A 19,215-nucleotide genomic window follows, 5' to 3' on the forward strand; every position below is an offset into this window, starting at 1 on the left:
CTGCTTGTTTTTCTTTCTTCTTGAGTTTTGGACTTGTTTGCACTTTTTTGCCTACTTACCTTCATCCATTTGATTCATATTATCTTGACTTTTATGTTTTTGAATGAATAAAATTGAGATATATTTCATTTACAACCTTTTTGGTGAGGTTTTGATTTTTGGTTCTTGGTTGGTGTCAGTCCAGACCTGCAGGGTGACTCCAGACCGGGTCACATGCTAGTGCTGTTTTTCCTTGTAGCCACTGGGAGTGCTGTGGAGTCCCAGTCCGGCCACAGTGCTGGTTACAATGTGAAGTTCACAGCAGTGCCCTCTAAGGTGTCCCATTACTATGCTGGGATGTCTATGTGGCCAGTCCATTACTATGCTGGCCCCACCCATGTCCAAATGGTCAGGATTAGGACATGTTCAACCTGGATGTTTTTCTAATTGAAAATGGGGTATAAAGTTAGACGTTCTGGTGACCTAGACATCCTGGTGGCCAAGACGTCTGAGTAGACTATTAAAAAAATATACAGTATATATTATATTTGGACATCCAGCAATTTGCCATTCAAAAATGGCCATTTTTGAACCTCCAAATTTGGACTTTCAGCTGGAAACATCCAAATTGGACTTAGATTTTTTTTTTTTCTTCAAAAATGCCCCTCCACATGTACCTCCTTACCTAATGTTATGAGTATGTTAAATTGATTGTAATTTTGTATTTTTTTTAAGTACTTTTATTTATTGTATTGTCACCCAACAAATGTAATTTTAAACTGTACATCGCTTAGAAGTATGATCAAGCAATTAATCAAAAAACCTATTAAACTTGAAACTACAAGAACTTTACATTATTCTCTTGAATATTGACCAACACTGATCTTTTCCAAGGCTGCTTCCATCAGAGCCTCATAATGCACCCCTAGTGTGCTGGGAAGCCTAGTTGTGAAGGTAAGCCTTTAGTGCCGAAAATAAACTTCACATAGATCCTCACAAAAACATGCTATCACAGGTTACCTTTCCCTTAATCTTTGGGGAGTTAACAAGTGAATCAATTGTCAATAGACATAATAATGTGGAGCAGGTATCTGTTAGATAACAATCATCATTTAAAAGCTGATCCCATCCCTGTACTGGGGCCCACACCCAAAAGATACTAGGCCCAACTACAGGTGGAAAAGGGAATTGTTAACAATGGGCAAGTGCCTAAAAATTTGAAAATCAGCCTCAGTTCCTGTTACGTCGCAACTCTGAAGAATACTGCACAGAAACCTGTTAAGTCATAGAAATAAATTTTTTGACAAAAGCAGTTCTTATATTTAGATTTTTCCTGTGACAGCCATCATTTACAGGTTACATTATTGTTGTTACCTTTCTTACATGTCATCTAGGCAAGTGGTACCCAACTCTGTCCTGGAGGACCAACAGACCAATCGGGTTTTCAGGCTAGCCCTAATGAATATGCATGAGAGAGATTTGCATATAATGGAAGTGACAGGCATGCAAATCTGCTCCATGCATATTCACTAGGGCTAGCCTGAAAACCCGATTGGCCTGGTGGTCCTCCTGGACATGGTTGGGAACCATTGATCTAGGCAATGTCAGAACAACAAAAATAATATGAAGACCACTGTCCAAAGTGTAACTTTTTCCCCCCCCAAATATTAATGTCTAATTAATAATTCAATAGCTGGGCTAATAAAAGAAGCTAAGATTTATGGTGTGCTCTAGAAATTGTGTGATGTTATTTTATAAAAACTATAAAATTTTCATATCCATGTCAACTAAACTAAATCTTAGGTTTGTATACCGCACCATCTCCGCAAGCGTAGAGCTCGGCACAATTTAGTTTATTGCACATCACAAAAGTAGTTATTTGACACAACTTGTATGTGGCAAGAACCTGTTAAGTCCACTCACCTTAGACAGCTTCAGCTTTATTTATTTCCCGTCCTCCAGAAAGCTCAGGGCGGGTTATAAAAGAACATAGATAGGATCAGTTCCTATTTATTGTACATTGCTTAGAATTGTATTTTTCTTTTAAATTGTACTCTTCACTGTATGACTAGTTATTATTTGTTGTAAACCGCCTAGAACCATTTTTTTCGTTAGGCGGTATATAAAAAAATAAAATTATTATTATTAAATAGAGAGAAGCCTACAACCCATAGGAACATACATAGGGCTCCTTTTACTAAGGTGTGTTAGGGCATTAATGTACGGAATTGCGTGCACTAAATTGCTGAGTGTGCTAGACCTTAATGCCAGCATTGAGCTGGCATTATTCTAGAAGCGTACTGCGCGGTAATTTTGTGCATGCGCTAAAAACGCTATCGTACCTTAGTAAAAGGAGCCCATAGTTTCAAAAGCAGTGGAGAACTTATCTACAACACACAGAAGCAGGGCAAACCAGGCAAGACGATCAAGCAACATACAATGAATGATCACGGGGAATACATGCATAATGAGTCAGCTTCTCGACTTCCCATTTCAGAGTCAGAACTATTTGACATATAATTTTGTCACCATTTCTCACAGATACAAGTTCTGCACGGCTGAATGATTAGCTACACTAGTGTGTGCATGGTTAATAAAACATGGCACAAGCATAATTAGCACACAACTATCACTACAAAATAAATTGATATGAATTAGCTCTTTAAAATTAATTATAGCAGTTGTTAGCACATATAAAAATACCATGCACGTGAAGTGATTAAATTATTAGAAAATTAGCCTTTTTTGCATTTTTTTTTCCTGTAGGACTACTTCTTGTGGACTTAATAGGATTTGTACAAAGCCAAAAACACAATGAAATTTTGCAATGACCATGAAAATCTCCATTTGTCCCTAAAGTAGATTTATCAAGTTTTTATGCAACACCCTTTAAATATAGCAGGGCTTGCTGTTGCCACAGCTTGCGAAGAAGAAAGATTCTCAGCACTCACCAGCTCTTGTTAAATAGCAAACTATTATTTAAATCTAGAAGTTTGGAACATTCATTCAATGGCACTATTAGCCTGTGAGGCTCTATAATGCCAACTTGTACCTTATACTATTTTATTTAATATTTACCTCAAACCTTTAGCTTAACTGCCTTGGTTGATAAACACAAAGGAAAGATTAGGTTTTTACAACGATAATCCTCTTTCCTGTAGAACAGCATACAATTCCTTATGGATGGGTTAAGCACCTCAACTCGTGAGTTGCTTGCAGAAGACCTTAATAATTTTTTTCTCTCCACTCCCTTAGTTCTCTGGGCAGTGTCCCTTCTCCTCAGTCCATACCAAAGCAAGTGATAACCCACCCCTAGGAGAGGAAATGAAAACAAGAGGAGGCTCGGGGAACTTCCCAATCCAGAGAAGTTCGATCTGGTCTGCAATAGTAACTAAGAGTTAATAAACAACCATCTAACAGCAACAAAGAGTGGTGGCAAAACAAAATACCCACCTACATGTGTGCAACTGGCACTAACACTTGTACAGCTCTTGGCAAGGCAAAATGCGCTGATATCAATTTTGGTACTAATATGTCACCTTTTCAGAGGCTTTGCTTCTCTTCCTTGGCTGCCACAAGCCAAGCTGCTGAGAGGGGGGCGGGGGGGGGGGTGCACTTCTACACGAAAGAGGATTATCGAGATAAGAAACTAATTTTTCCTTCCTGTGCAAACAACATATGATTCCTTACAGATGGGACGTTACAGAGCAGTGCCTTGAGTATAGGGCAGGACAGATGGGTCTAAAACCAGCACAGAGAACCTGAAGGCCCCGTATTTTTATGCCACCACATCCATTGTGAAATTTAGCAAAGGTATGGAGGGTAGACCATGTGGCTGTCCTAAACTCTGCCCAGGAAGATGCCACACTCCTGTTTCTTCTCATCTATAAGATGAAAAGCGAGAAGCCACACTTCATGGTTGAAACTACCTTTGATAGAAAGGAAAGCATTGTGCATAAAGGCCCCCTCTGCTTCCATGAATTAGCAAGATAATGCTTGCAGTTCTGACACCCTCCTCGAAGTGATCTAAGACTAAGAAAACTGTTTTAATGGTTAGATCCATGATAGACACCTCCAATAGAGGCCAATGTGGCGCTTTAGCAAGGGCCCGTAACACAATATTGAGATTCCACGTAGGGATTGTTTGCTGCACTGAAGAGTGAAGTCTGAAAGCTCCCCTGCAAGAACCTGGACATGTAATAATAATAATAACAACTTTATTTTTATATACCGCAATACCACAAACAGTTCAGAGCGGTTTACAGAGGAAGAGACCATATACAGACAGCGATATTACAAAAAACTTTCAAAATTACATTAATATGGTAAGATTAATCAATTTTTCCTGGAAGTGTTTTAGAAGTACATCATGATAGAAATGGAGTCGGAGAAATTTGTCAAAGAGATAAGTTTTGATTGACTTCCTAAAAGTTTGGTAAGAAAGAGTGTGTTCTGAGGGCTGGCTGCTACCCTGCCGGAGTCTTCACTCTACAGTCAGGCACCCCTGCAGCCACTACCGGCAGTTGCCGAAGTGAGGAGAGGTCCTCTCTCCACACTATAACAGCGAGGTGAGCCGCGGAGGAAAGAGGGCTGGCTGCTACCCTGCCGGAGTCTTCACTCTACAGTCAGGCACCCCTGCAGCCACTACCGGCAGTTGCCGAAGTGAGGAGAGGTCCTCTCTCCACACTATAACAGCGAGGTGAGCCCCGGAGGAAAGAGGGCTGGCTGCTACCCTGCAGGAGTCTTCACTTTACAGTCAGGCACCCCTGCAGCCACTACCGGCAGTTGCCGAAGTGAGGAGAGGTCCTCTCTCCACACTATAACAGCGAGGTGAGCCACGGAGGAAAGAGGGCTGGCTGCTACCCTGCCGAAGTCTTCACTCTACAGTCAGGCACCCCTGCAGCCACTACCGGCAGTTGCCGAAGTGAGGAGAGGTCCTCTCTCCACACTATAACAGCGAGGTGAGCCGCGGAGGAAAGTAAGTGATCTTATACCTAAAACATTCTATTCCTTAATCCTTTAATATCCTGTATGATAACCCTCTAACTATACCCATTCAAATCCCCTTTTCCTTCAGGAAATCATCTAATCCCATTTTGAAACCCAAAATCGTACTCTGCCCTGCCACCTCCTCTGGTAGCGCATTCCAGGTGTCGACCACCCTCTAAGTGAAGAAGAATTTCCTAGCATTTGTTTTGAACCTGTCTCCTGCTAGTCTGAAGAATCTGTCCCTCTCTACCTTCTCCATATCTTTCATGATCTTATAAGTTTCTATCATGTCCCCTCTAAGTCTCATCTTTTCCAGGGAAAAGAGCCCCAGGTTCTCTAGCCTTTCAGCATATGAAAGGTTTTCCATGCCTTTTATCATCCTTGTTGCTCTTCTCTGGACCCTCTCGAGTATCGCTATATCCTTCTTAAGGTACGGCGACCAGTATTGAATGCAGATACTCCAGATGCGGGCGCACCATCGCCCGATACAGTTTGCAGGATAACTTCCTTCGTTCTGGTAGTGATACCTTTTTTGATAATGCCCAACATTCTATTCGCCCTCTTTGAGGCCGCTGCGCATTGTGTCGCTGGCTTCATTGTCCTATCCACTAAAACCCCCAAGTCCTTTTTCAGTTTGCCTTCTCCCAGTACCATCCCCCCCATCGTGTAGTTATACATCGGGTTTCCTTACCCTATGTTCAAGACTTTACATTTCTCCACATTGAAGCTCATCTGCCACTTGTCTGCCCACTCACTCAGTTTGTTCAGGTCCCTTTGTAGTTCTTTGCATTCCTCCACAGTTTTAACCCTACTGGAGAGTTTTGTATTGTCCGTGAATTTTATAACTTCGCACTTCATCCCTAACTCCAGGTCATTTATGAATATATTGAACAGCAGCGGTCCCAGTACTGACCCCTGTGGGACGCCACTCGTGACCCCTTTCCAGTCAGAGTAGTGTCCCTTTACTCCTACCCTCTGTTTCCTGTCTGCCAGCCAATTTTTGATCCATCTGTGCACTTCCCCTTCCACCCGTGGTTCCACAGTTTCCTTAGTAGGCGCTCATGGGGTACCTTGTCGAAGGCTTTTGGAAGTCCAGATATACGATGTCTATGGGGTCACCTTTGTCCAATTGTTCGCTTATCCCCTCAAAGTGCAGTAGGTTCGTTTGGCATGATCTTCCTTTACAGGAAACCATGCTGGCTTGTTTCCCATCAGATTATTTCTTTCTATATGCTCATTGATACTGTCCTTGATCAATGATTCGGCCATCTTCCCTGGAACTGAGGTTAAGCTCACCGGTCTGTAGTTCCCCGGGTTGCCTCTTGATCCTTTTTAAAGATAGGTGTAACATTCGCTATCCTCCAGTCCTCTGGAATTACCCCTGTTTTCAAGGATAGGTTGCAAATCTGCTGCAGCAACTCCATCGTTTCGTCTCTGAGCTCTTTCAGTATTCTCAGGTGGATTCTGTCTGGGCCCAGAGATTTGTCAGCTTTAAATCTATCTATCTGTTTGAGTACGTCTTCGAGGCTTACCTCCATACATGATAATTTTCCCTCCTGATCCCCCTTGAAGATTTTTCCTGGTTCCAGTACGTTGAATGTGTCCTCCTTTGTGAAGACCGACAAAAAGAACGTGTTTAGTCTGTCTGCCACCTCTTCTTCCTCCTTCACCACTCCCTTCCTGCCTCCCTCAACCAGAGGTCCCACCTCCTCCCTCGCTGGCTGTTTTCCTCTCACATATCGGAAGAATGGTTTAATATTCTGTGCTTGTCTGGCAAGTCTCTCTTCATACTCTTTTTTTGCTTTTCTGGCCATGCGATGACATTCTTTTTGATGCTTCCTGTGCTCTTTCCAATTTTCCTCGGTTTTATCCTTTTTCCACTTCCAGAATGATTTTTTCTTGTCCCCTATCACATTCTTGACTTCATTGGTTATCCATTCCGGGTCTTTTGCTCGATTCTTTTTGCACCCTTTCCTAAATCTGGGTATAATATAGTTTTGCGCTTCGTTTACCGTGTCTTTGGAATAAGGACCAGGCTTGCTCCACCTTCTGTGCTTTCCTAGAGCTGTTCCTGAGTTTCTTCTTCACCATTTGTCTCATGGCATCAAAATTCCCTTTCTTGAAGTTAAACGTTGTTGCAATGGTTCTCTTCCCCTTTGGCACTACTATTTCCACTTTGAACTGGATCATGTTGTGATCACTGTTTCCTAATGGTCCCACTACTTCCACTTCCTTGGCAGGTCCTTTCAGCCCGTTGAGGATTAAGTCCAGAACAGCTGTCCCTCTCATTGGTTCCTTGTCAAGCTGTTCCAAGAAGCAGTCCCTTACAGCCTCCAGGAACTCCGTTTCCTTTGTACATTTTGAAACTCCAAGACTCCAGTCTATCCTGGGTTAGTTGAAATCTCCCATAACTATGGTGTTTGCGTTTTTGCATTCCCGCCTCAATTCGGCTCCAGTTCTGTATCCTTTGCTTCAGTTTGCCCAGGTGGGTGGGTAGTACAGTCCCATCTTTATCTCGGCTCCCTTTCTTCCTGGTATTTTAACCCATAGTGATGTCCACTCTGGTTGATTGAATGGTGTCCTTTATGTATAGTGCTATTCCTCCTCCTTTCTGATGTAGTAGAGCTTGTACCCTGGCAGTACTATGTCCCATTTGTTTTCCTCGTTCCACCATGTTTCCATGATCGCTATGATGTCTAGGCTCTCATCTTTGGCCATGACTTCTAGTTCCCCCATTTTGTTCTTTAGGCTTCTTGCATTAGTGTACATGCAGTTCAGGTCTTGGTATTTTTTCCTCCTTGTTATTTTTCCTTGTGTTTCATTTTCTTTCTGTCCCCTACCTGTTCTCAGACTCCTGTTATTGACTCCCTTGTTATCCCCTTGTAGTGCGTTCTTATTATCCTCCTTTTGATCCTCCCCTTCATCTTGCTCAATTTTGTCTTCCGCTTGTAATACACTCCTCTTAACTTCCTCTTGTTTCGTCTGGCTCCCTTGGATTTTCAGCTCCTGCTTTGTGCCATTAGTGTCTTCCCAACACTTTCCCCACTCAGTATCTTCTCGGGATACTGTCTTCCGAATCATCGACACCTGGTCGACTGTCGGCTCTTGGGAAGTGTAGTTTCTGTACTGCAATGTTTCTGGTTTAAACCAAGGTTCTGTGGAGGGAATAGGGACCTGCCGGGTGCTTGGCACAGGCTTTCTATCACCCTGCCCGGGCTCTCTGCCACACTATGGAATGAAATCAGTCACCACACAGAAAGCATTTCTAGCTCACCAAGTTAATGCACCTCCTCTATCCTTCCCAAGTCACCGGTTCAAATCCCACATCACCTTCACTCATTTTAACAACTTCCTAACAGCTTCCGATTAGCTCTCATAAGAGAGTCTAGATGGTGGACTGCCATTTTTCATCAGCACATTTTCCTTTGCAGGTAAACATTTTCCCCTTCACATGGTATAGGACATCCTAAGCTATCATGGTAGGAAACTTCTCCCCTGACAGAAAGAAGCCATTTGTGCCTCACCAAGTTAAGGCACCTTGTTGCACCTTGTCTATCTTCTCAAGCTCACCAGTTCAAATCTCACTCTCACCTTCACTCATTTTAATAGCTTCCTAACAACTTCCTATTAGCTCTTATAGGAGTATACATAGTGGACTTTGCTGTTTTCAACAGCATTGTGCAGTTTGCAGGCACACTTATTTTGATCTTGCCATGTCTAGGTTATCCTAAGCTCTCATGATAAGAAACCCAAAACTCAAAGGAAATAGCTGTGGCTCAACAGTTAATGGCACCTCTCCCATCCTCTGAAAGTCAAATCCAAATGATGTTTGGATACCCCAAAACACATTCAAGTTTTTGTTGACAATCTGCCATCTAGGTGCATCTTGATGATCTCACAATGAGGTCAACATTGTGCATCAGATAAATTCACTTGCTCACAACTACAAGCACAGGGCAACAGAAGTTTACTAAAACTTCAGAGGGCTTGGACAAGTGTTGAAGGAAGATACATGTTTTGAGTTGTATCCTAGAGACATTATTATTGGTAAATTCAGCTTGGCTTTAGAATTGGGGTGTGGTTTCATGCCTGAGGAGTGTGTGTTGTGGTGGGGAGGGGGTCCAGGATGAGAGAACAGGCTGCTTTAGACATCTGAGAATTGCTGCAAATCATTTTAAAGCAAAAGAATGGCCAAAGAATGCCCAAGCAGTTTGAAGTTTTTCTGGTAGAAAAATGAATATTACATTTTTTAAACCGTACTCAGGACTTGAACCCCTGACATTTGGAAGATAAAAGCAGTGCTCTGAAGCATAGAGCTACTGAGGGAATTCCTTTTAGAATTTGGTAACAGGAACCTCTACAGACTAAGCAGATGATGAATGGCTTCTTGTCAAAGCTTTGAGAAGTGAAGGAAATGATTAAAAGTCAGTACAGATGTGTTTGGCCAAACCACACCCAAAGCATGCCCAATAAGTTTGAACGTTTTCTGGCGGGAAGTGCTAACGGTGTCTATGACATCAGATGCCACTTAGGCGTGCTTAGTATAAGAAGGTCCATCAGAGCAGAGTTTTCTCTTTTAGGACTCCCATTTTGTGTTATTGCTTATGCTGATTTCCGAAACCTCACCTTTCTTGATTATCTTTTAACTTTTTCTTCTATCTGCCACAACTCTCTCCATTCCACAGAACCATTAGCAGCTATAGTAATTTGCAATTGATGTCTTTCTAACATTTTTCATCTTTCAAGGTGACTATGCTGCACTTATGCAAGGAACTTTCTAGCAGCTCAGATACCAAATCCAGGTGAGAATGATATATTGCTAGCTACTTAGGTGTCTTTATTACAAAAAAGCTCAGGCAGAACTGATTTTCTTATTTTGGACTCCCATTTTGCACTATTACTTATGGTGATTCTCCTTTAACTTTTTGTCCCCCTGATATCTGCAACAACTCTCTCCATTCCACAGGGTCATTAGTAGGTCTGAGAATTAGTGATGATAAAAATTTGTTCCAGGCGTGTTTGCTAAAAAAACACCCATGCTGTTTGAAACTTTGGTGCCAGGAAAATCGATATGCAAGTTACATGAATATGTGGAACCTATGATGTTGGGAAGATGGAATCAGTGCTTTTACTCATAGAGCTAAAGGTAATTCTTTTTAGAGTCATATTCAGTGTAAGAACTCATTTGATAACTATTGCCAGTGGGATAACTATTGCTCATGTGTCATGGGTGCCTAATTGTTAGGCATCCTTATTATAAAAAGGGTTCAGATGCAGATGTCTCTTCTTTTTAGGAGTCCAACAGTGTTTGTGCTTCTGTTCATTCTAGGTGTTATTTTCAGACTGTGTTGTGACATATTCTCCCACAACTTCTGCTTTTTACTTTTGCCAGATGCCTTTCTAACATTTTCCTCCTTTTCTCCTGATTTCAGGTCCCCAGAGTGGCTAATGACTTCCCTTGTGTTTCTCAGAGGTCAGAGGAGGTCTGTTAAAACTGGGTTCAGCACACCAGCTTACACCTGGGCAAAGAGTTATTACCAGCAGCTCAAATACCAAAACAGAAAGAATAGGTGAGAATGATGTATTGTAACCTTTTTTTGCTTACACTACATATCTTTTACTTGACTGCAAATTTTGCTTACTATCTGCACTGTAATAACTATACCTCTTCCCTGAATAGCCCTTGTGATGAATTAAATACATTTTCACAATGATAACATGTTTCACACTTTTTTTCCTACACAAGGGTGTACTTCTTGATGATTTTCTGAGAGAACAGTAAATTGGTGAGTTTTAGGCTCTCTTTTACAAAGGTGCGCTAAATCAAGGCATGCACTAACTTCTAACGCGTCCATAGGATACCATGCGCTAAACGCGTTGCCCTTTAGGGCGCTCTTAGTGTGTGCTAAATGTTAATGCCTGCATGTTATCCAATGGACTCGTTAGCAGTCAACACACCTTTGTAAAAGAGAGCCTAAAACTCACCAATATACTCTTCATTTGTCTCAATCCATCTTCCTTTTTCTACAGCTTGCCTTTTCCTACCAGGAAAAGATTATGGGAACTTAACAATTCAACCAAAGTTGGACCTAGGCGTGGCTCATTCTGCATACCTGTCATCCATTTCATCAAACTGCAGTTGCATGATGTAATACTTGCATGCTGCTTTCCTGGACTGTGCAAGAATTCTAGATTGGAGTGTCTAGGAAGTGACATGACGTTCTACAATAAAAATCTTAAACCATTTTTGACCTTGTGCTTATTTACAAAAGGAAGGCCAGGGCCTATTCAGATACAATGAGTAGTATCTGGCCATTAGTGTTTCCTTAATAAGCATCACTTTAAATTCAGCTACTTTGTCACACTGACCTTTGTCTTATCTAGTGTTCCATGAATACCAGGCTGCAAAGGAGAGAAGTGGGGTAGCCCTTAGTGGGTGGCAAACAGGGTAGCTATGCTATATTTTCTTGGGGGGGGGGGCGGTGGCATGGGCTGGCATAACATTTGAGAAAATGGCATTATATGAGAGCTGGAGAGGATGAACAAGGTGCCTTAACTTGGTGAGCCAGAAATGGCTTCTTTCAGTCAGGGGAGAAGTTTTCTACCCTGACAGCTTAAGATATGCTTAACTGCCGCTGTTTAGGTGTGCTTCTGGAGCCCTCAAACCTCTGTCTAGAGCCTTGGAAGAAGAACTTTTTGGATGAGGAGACTACAGACCCATAACACGGTTTTCTGTTAACTGCAAAAGGAACCATGACTGGAACTCCTACAATACCTTGTGGCTTACTTACCGGCAAGGACTTGGGATGATGATCTAGCATGCTGGTCATCAAGAAGTCCAGTCCTTTCCCATAAAGCATCTGCCTCTTAAAAGAGAGCTCGCTCAAGATGACCTTAGATGTCAAATCTCCCGCCCACTGCCTGATCCAAAGCATTCTGCAGGCGGAGATTGAATACGCTGACACTTTACTCATGATCCTGAGCAAATCATAAATAGCATCTGCCATACCAATACCACAGAACAGCAACATGGATTCACTAGAGGAAGGTATTGTCAGACAAATCTGATCAATTGCTTTGACTGGGTGATCAGAGATAGAGGGTGTGTGCTAGATGTGGTGCATTTAGATTTTAGCAAAGCCTTTAACAGTTTTCCACACAGACATCTAATAAATAAACTAAGTGCCCTCGGATTTCAACCTATTCATTTTTCAAATTAATATCAAATCAAGCAGTAAGCTTTAAGCTAAGCAATTTTGATTTTTTTTATTTGTTTATACTGATTTGATATTAATTTGGCACAAATTAGCACAATTTATACTTCAAAGTATAGAAGATACAGCAATGATTGGGTGGTGAGGTGGTATAAGGGGGTTTTTGCCTTCTGTAATCTCTGAGCTGATCTTTACAGCATTTTCAAATCATTATTATTGCATATCCAGGGCAGTGTTTCTTTGATCATACAAGACTTTTTTCACTCCCTATTTTTTATTTTTTTCATTTTCATAATTGAGGTATTTTTTATACCTTTTTCCCTTAATATTGTTGACTTAGTCTACATCCATCTTTGGCATTAACTTTTAATATTCAACTTTATTCAATTTCTCTGCTTCATTCTAAAATATATCTACTTTCCCATGTCTTCCTTTACTATCTATCGATTTCCTCCCTTTCTGCCCTTCCCTTCCTCTTCTCCATCCATGTGTACCATCTCCTTCCTCTTCTCCCCTATTCTCATCTTTTCTCAACAGCGTTTCTTCCATTTCTCTTCCCTTCTCTACCCCTCTCATCCCTATGCAGCATTCTCCCTCCTATAGTGATCTGGCATCTCTCTCCCCTCCTTCCCTTTCCTCCTCCCTCTTTGTGGTCTGGCATCTCTCTGTCCTTCTCTACCCCCCTCCCCTACTTTAGTCTATAATCTCTCTCTCCTCATCTTCCTCAGTCTGGCAACTGTCTCCTTTCCTCCCCCCCCTCCAGGATACTGTATCTCCTTTCCTTTCCCCCTTCCTGTGGTCTGGTATCTCTCTCCTCTCCTTCCTGCCTCCTCCCTACTGTGATCTGGCATCTCTATGTTCTTCCCATCTTAGTCTGGAATGTCTCTCTCCTTCCCTCCCCCCTCTCTTTCTAGTGGCCTGACCTCTTTTTCCTTTTCTTCTCCCCTTTCCATGGTCTGGTATCTTTCTCCTCTCCTTCTCACAGTCTGGCATCTCTCTCCCCTCCTTCCCTTCCTCCTCCTTTGTGGTATGGCATCTCTATGTCCTTCCCTTTCCCGTCCCCCTACCTTAGTCTGGAATCTCTCTCTCTCTTCCTTCTCTGTTCTGGCATCTCTCTCTCTCTCTCTCTCGCTCTTTCCCTCTCCCCTCCAGTAGTCTGGAATCTCTCTTCTTCCCTTTCCCCCTTCTTGTAATCTGGTATCTCCTCCCAATTGTGCTCTGGCATCTGTCTTCCCCTTCCATTTCTTTCCCAGCAGCTCTCTCTTTCTTTCCTCCACATCCACATGGCCCAGCATCTCTCTAGTAACCCTCCCCATGCAGGATCCGGTGCTTGCTCACCCTTCTCATACCCAGCAGCCGCTCTTTCATACTTCAGGCTGCTGGAAGCATGAAGTAAACACACTGCCTTTGGCAGCACAGAAGCTTTCTCTCTGCTATTGCTTCTCACCTATGTGGGAACAGGAAGCAGTAGCAGAGGGAAAGCTTACGGGCCGACGAAGGCAACATGTTTACCTCACTCATGTTGATGGCAGCCCAAGGGTGAAAGAGTGGCTGCTGGGAGCGAAAAGTTCTGGGTGATGGTGGTAGGAATAGAACCCCGGACTGCAACACAGGCCACCCATGTCTCTGTGCGGGCAGGAAGCAGTAGAAGAAGGAAAGCTTCCAGACTGCCAAAGGCAGCGTGTTTACCTATATGTACCCAGATTTAGGAAAGGATGCAATAAGAATCAGACTAAAGACCCAGCATGGATAAACAATGAAGTAAAGACAGTGATAGGAGACAAGAAAACATCATTTCGGAAGTGGAAAAAGGACAAAACTGAAGGAAATTGGAAAGAGCACAGGAAGCATCAGAAAGAATGTCACCGAGTGGTCAGAAAAGCCAAGAAAGAATATGAGGAGAGACTAGCCAGGGAAGCAAGACATTTTAAACCATTTTTCAGATATGTAAGAGGGAAACAGCCAGCGAGGGAGGAGGTGGGACCTCTGGATGAGGGAGACAGGAAAGGAGTGGTGAAGGAGGAAAAAGAGGTGGCTGATAGACTAAACAAGTTCTTCGCATCGGTCTTTACAAAAGAAGACAAATCCAACGTGCCGGAACAGGAAAAAATCTTCAAGGGGAATCAAGAGGGAATATTATCATGCATGGAGGAAAGCCTCGAAGATGTTCTCAGGCAGATAGATAGATTAAAAATTGACAAATCTCCTGGCCCAGATGGGATCCACCCGAGAATACTGAAAGAGCTCAGAGACGAAATAGCGGAGTTACTCAGGCATATGTGCAACCTATCCTTGAGAACAGGGATAATCCCGGAAGACTGGAGGATAGCAAATGTTACACCAATCTTCAAAAAAGGATCGAGAGGCGACCCGGGGAATTATAGACCGGTGAGCTTGACCTCAGTTCCGGGGAAGATGGTCGAATCAATGATCAGGGAAGGTATCAATGAACATATAGAAAAAAACAAACTGATGAGAACAAGCCAGCACGGTTTCTGTAAAGGACGATCGTGCCAAACGAATCTACTGCATTTCTTTGAGGGGATAAGCAAACATTTGGACCAAGGTAACCCCATTGACATAGTATATCTGGATTTCCAAAAAGCCTTTGACAAGGTACCCCATGAACGCCTGCTGAAGAAACTGTGGAACCACGGGGTGGAAGGGGACGTCCACAGATGGATCCAAAATTGGCTGGCGGATAGGAAGCAGAAGGTAGTAGTAAAAGGACACTACTCTGACTGGAAAGGGGTCACGAGTGGTGTCCCACAGGGGTCTGTACTGGGACCGCTGCTGTTCAATATATTCATTAACGATCTGGAAACGGGCACGAAGTGTGAAGTTATCAAGTTCGCGGACGATACAAAACTCTCCAACAGAGTAGAAACTGTTGAGGAATGCAAAGAATTACAGAGCGACCTGAACAAACTGTGTGAATGGGCAAAAAGATGGCAGATGAGCTTCAACGTGGAGAAATGTAAGGTCTTGCACATGGGGAAAGGGAACCCCATGTACAGCTATACGATGGGAGGAAGGGTGCTGGGGAAAGGCACCCTAGAAAAAGACCTGGGGGTATTGGTGGATACAACAATGAAACCAGCGGCGCAATGTGCAGCGGCCTCAAAGAAAGCAAACAGAATGCTGGGCATTATCAAAAAAGGTATCACTACCAGAACGAAGGAAGTTATCCTGCCATTGTATCGAGCAATGGTGCGACCACATCTAGAATACTGTGTCCAATACTGGTCACCGTACCTTAAGAAAGACATGGTGATGCTTGAGAGGGTCCAGAGGAGAGCAACTAGGATGATAAAAGGAATGGAGAACCTTTCATATTCCGAAAGGTTAGACAAACTGGGGCTCTTTATCCTGGAAAAGCGGAGACTGAGAGGAGACATGATACAGACGTATAAAATCATGAAAGGCATAGAGAAGGTGGATAGGGGCAGATTCTTCAGACTAGTGGGGACATCAAAAACAAGAGGTCATTCAGAAAAACTGAGAGGGGACAGATTCAAAACGAATGCAAGGAAGTTTTTCTTCACTCAGAGGGTGGTGGACACCTGGAACACGCTTCCAAATGAAGTAATAGGACAGAGTACAATACTGGGTTTCAAAATGGGGCTGGATGACTTGCTGGAAGCGAAGGGGATTACAGGGTATAGATAGAAGGTTACTCTACAGGTCATAAGCGAAAAGCGTATGACAGTTTTAGGGTATGAGCACTATCAGGTCTTGGACCTGAGGGGCCGAAGCGTGAGCGGACTGCCGGGCTCGATGGACCTCCGGTCTGACCCGACAGGGGCAATTCTTATGTTCTTATGTACTGGCTGCCCAAAGAGTGAAAGAGCAGTGCTGCCGGTAAGTAGAAGTGTGAGCAACTACCAGATCCCACCAAGGTGGGCTGGAACCCTGGACAGATCCGCAGGTCGCATAGAGTGTCTTGCAAGCCACCATTGGCTTGTGGGCCTTGCATTGAAGACCACTGATATAAGGATGCATTTTTATAAAATTCTTTTAAGCATATCAGAGTTTTCCTTTAGCCAGTGCACCACATTTCTTCCTTTACATACCAGTCAAGTGGTATGTCTTCCCCCCAAAAATGGGAAGCGACCTGAAGAGGTCCAAACAACAATTTTATTAATAGGTTAAGAGAGCTCTCAAAGTCCACCACAAAACTACGACTCAAAACATGGGGGCCATGTTTCGGTACTTAGAAGCCTGCATCAGGAGTCGTAATCTTATGGTAAATGAAGGTCATATAAATATTAAGTGAGAGTACACAACTTTGGAAGCACAAACTTTTGTGGCTGTAATATCAAACACTGTTATTACAAACCAACTGCATTATATGCTTGGTGGTGGAATTTGAGAGCTCTTTTAACCTATTAAAAATTGTTGTTTGGACCTCTTCAGGCATTTTTCCCTTTTTTTTAGAAGGCCTTTATCTGGCCCACTTTTCTTGACTGGTTTACCACTGTGGGGTCTGTTGCTTTACTTTTTTGTGTTGTTGTTTTGGAATCCTTTATATATCAAACATGAGAAAAAAAATGAATTTGCACTAACTTGTGCCATTTAGGTCAACCATTAAGCCATCTTGTACATGTTCCTGAATGAGTTGCAGTGTCCTTTCAAATATCTCTCCTGCTCGTGCCTGTTCAACAGTGTAAGGATCTCTGGGGTACCGAAATAAGGCCAACAAATCATTTGGAGAACGAGGTCGACTAAAAGGAAATTGAAAGAGACCTCATATTCACATTAACATGTAAGACAGTGAAAGAGAATATTAACACTAAGAATACAAATGTAGTAAATGAAAAGGATAAATTCCACATTCAATTAATAATTTAAAGCAGGGGCCTGCTGAAGCATAGACAATCTGTGCCTTTTCCTTTAGCTCGTTATTCCTACCATACTATAAGTCAAGAAATAAGTAAAATGAAAAAAAAAAAAGTTAATATAATGATAGCATGAGACGGTTTACTGAATGAATTTATATTTAGTTATATTGTAAGAAAGCAATAGATCCAATGATGGCATGTCAGAGCTGGCTTACGTTTAACATGTAGTTTCTGACAGCCAAAGCAACTTCTCAATGCCTTATTAGGTGAATATTTTTCACATGAATCACAGTGGGCCAGCTACCATTCAGAAAAAAAAAAAATCATCTTTCCTGCTCTTTCAATTATGACATCCTGGCCAGATGTTAAACTTTATTCATTCAGACCGACATTCTCTCTCTGCCCTGAAGCACTTTAGATTATCGGAACTAATTAAACACATTTATTAGTACTGAATCTACTTTTTCAGAAGAGGGAAATGAATAATTGGGACTTTAAAAGTCTGAAATGAATTACCTGTCAAACAAATGTTTGCGTGTTGAATTAATGGCTCTGTCCACAGTTGCAATTGCTTCAACAATTGATGTTGCTACAAATGGATCTCCATTTCGACTGACTTCAGGAACTAGAATACAAAAGTTGTACAGTATTGCAAAAACTACTTCAACAATTTTCAGTTATATAAAAGCAAATTATAGATACTATGGGACTCATAATCGAAAGAGAAAAACGTCCAAAAACCTGCCTAAGTCAGGACTTGGACGAACATTTCTCAAAAACGTCCAAGTGCCGATAATAAAAACGGGTTTTGGACGTATTTCTAAACGACCTAGGCCTTCATAGTGCCGCTGAACGACCAAAGCTAAACGGGGCATTTCAGAAGGCGTGTCGAGGGTGGGAGTTGGGTGGGACGTGGGCCGGCTTAAACTTAGTCGTTTATAACCGAAAGTTTTACAACAGAGCCTAGACGGAACTTGGACATTGTGACTTAGACCATGTAAAACATGGTCTAAGTCACAAAAACCCACCTAAAGTCACCAGATAAGCACTGCAAACACAGAAAACAGACCCCCACACACTACCCCAGTGATCACCAATCCCCCCACCCCCATAAAAATTTTAATCATAACTTGAAAATTCAGCCTCCAGACCATCATCACCTGGTAGCCTGCCATAGGAAAGCCTAGTCGTCCAGCCCAGAAGCAGCTTAAGTCATCTTGGGGGTGGGTTAGGGACTTATGGAGAGTAGGACCCATGCCCATAAGCCCCTGCAATCACTGCATTGATCCTTAAACATGTGCATTCCCCTATACACCCCCAAAACCATTTTGTACTGGCATATAAGTGGCTCCTGCAGCCATAAGGGCTATTGGGGTGGTAGATAAGTGGGTCTAGAGGATTCTGGAGGTGGTTTGGGGGGCTCATCATGACCTATAAGGGAGCTGTAGGGAGGAGTAGACACGACATCCTTTTTATGAAGTTCACACCAGTGCCCTGTAAGGAACCCCACTATTTAGGTGGCATGTCTGGGTGTGCAGTCCATCACTTTGCAGACCCATCCCACATCCAACAGGGCTTGTTCTAGGCGTTTTGGACATGTTTGTTATTGTCTAAAGTCCTTTATGTACACATCCCCTCTTTTTCATAAGTATTACTTTTTATAAGCATTTCTCCTATTCTTATTTTATCATTTTATTGTAAACCGGCTAGATACCAGTTGATGGTCGGTATATTAAAAATTAATAAACTTGAAACTTGTTGGACGGAAATGTGGTATAAAGATAGACGATTTAGTGGCTTGGACGATCAGATCGGCAGGACGCATAATTAGACGATTTGGAAAACGAAAAAAAAGTTGGACGTATCTTTTGAAAATGTGTCTTAAGCTGTTTTTTTACTTTGGACGACTTGCGAGATGGACGTCCCTTTCGATTATGCCCCTCTATACTTCTTGTACTGTAATTTTTTTTGTAAGCAGTTTTTTTTTTTTTAAATTCCTTTCAGAAAATAAAAATTAAAAGTAGATAAACTATGGGGCAGTTTCTTAACTGGGCTCTTCCACTTATGCGGCCCAAGGCAATGCAGTAAAAGCCTATTCTGTAAGAGAACCTAAGCACCTAGGTGTGTTAGGAACAATTTTTAAAATTATATTATTTTATCATTATGAATTGGGGATAACAGGATTAGAGAAA

General features: G+C 42.4%; 1 protein-coding gene across 2 annotated transcripts in view; it reads right to left on the reverse strand.

Moving 5' to 3' along the window:
* PXDN (peroxidasin) overlaps positions 1-19,215 on the reverse strand; it is a 419,029-nt gene that overhangs the window by 90,259 nt on the left and 309,555 nt on the right. For both annotated transcript variants that reach the window (XM_033936817.1, XM_033936816.1), the window contains 2 exons: positions 17,540-17,648; positions 16,749-16,906 (listed from right to left, as the gene is read on the reverse strand). In XM_033936817.1, coding sequence (XP_033792708.1) covers positions 16,749-16,906; positions 17,540-17,648 — 267 coding nt within the window. The remainder of the gene's footprint in view (positions 1-16,748; positions 16,907-17,539; positions 17,649-19,215) is intronic.

Source organism: Geotrypetes seraphini, chromosome 3 (genome assembly GCF_902459505.1).
Source record: "Geotrypetes seraphini chromosome 3, aGeoSer1.1, whole genome shotgun sequence".
NCBI classification, from domain to species: domain Eukaryota; kingdom Metazoa; phylum Chordata; class Amphibia; order Gymnophiona; family Dermophiidae; genus Geotrypetes; species Geotrypetes seraphini.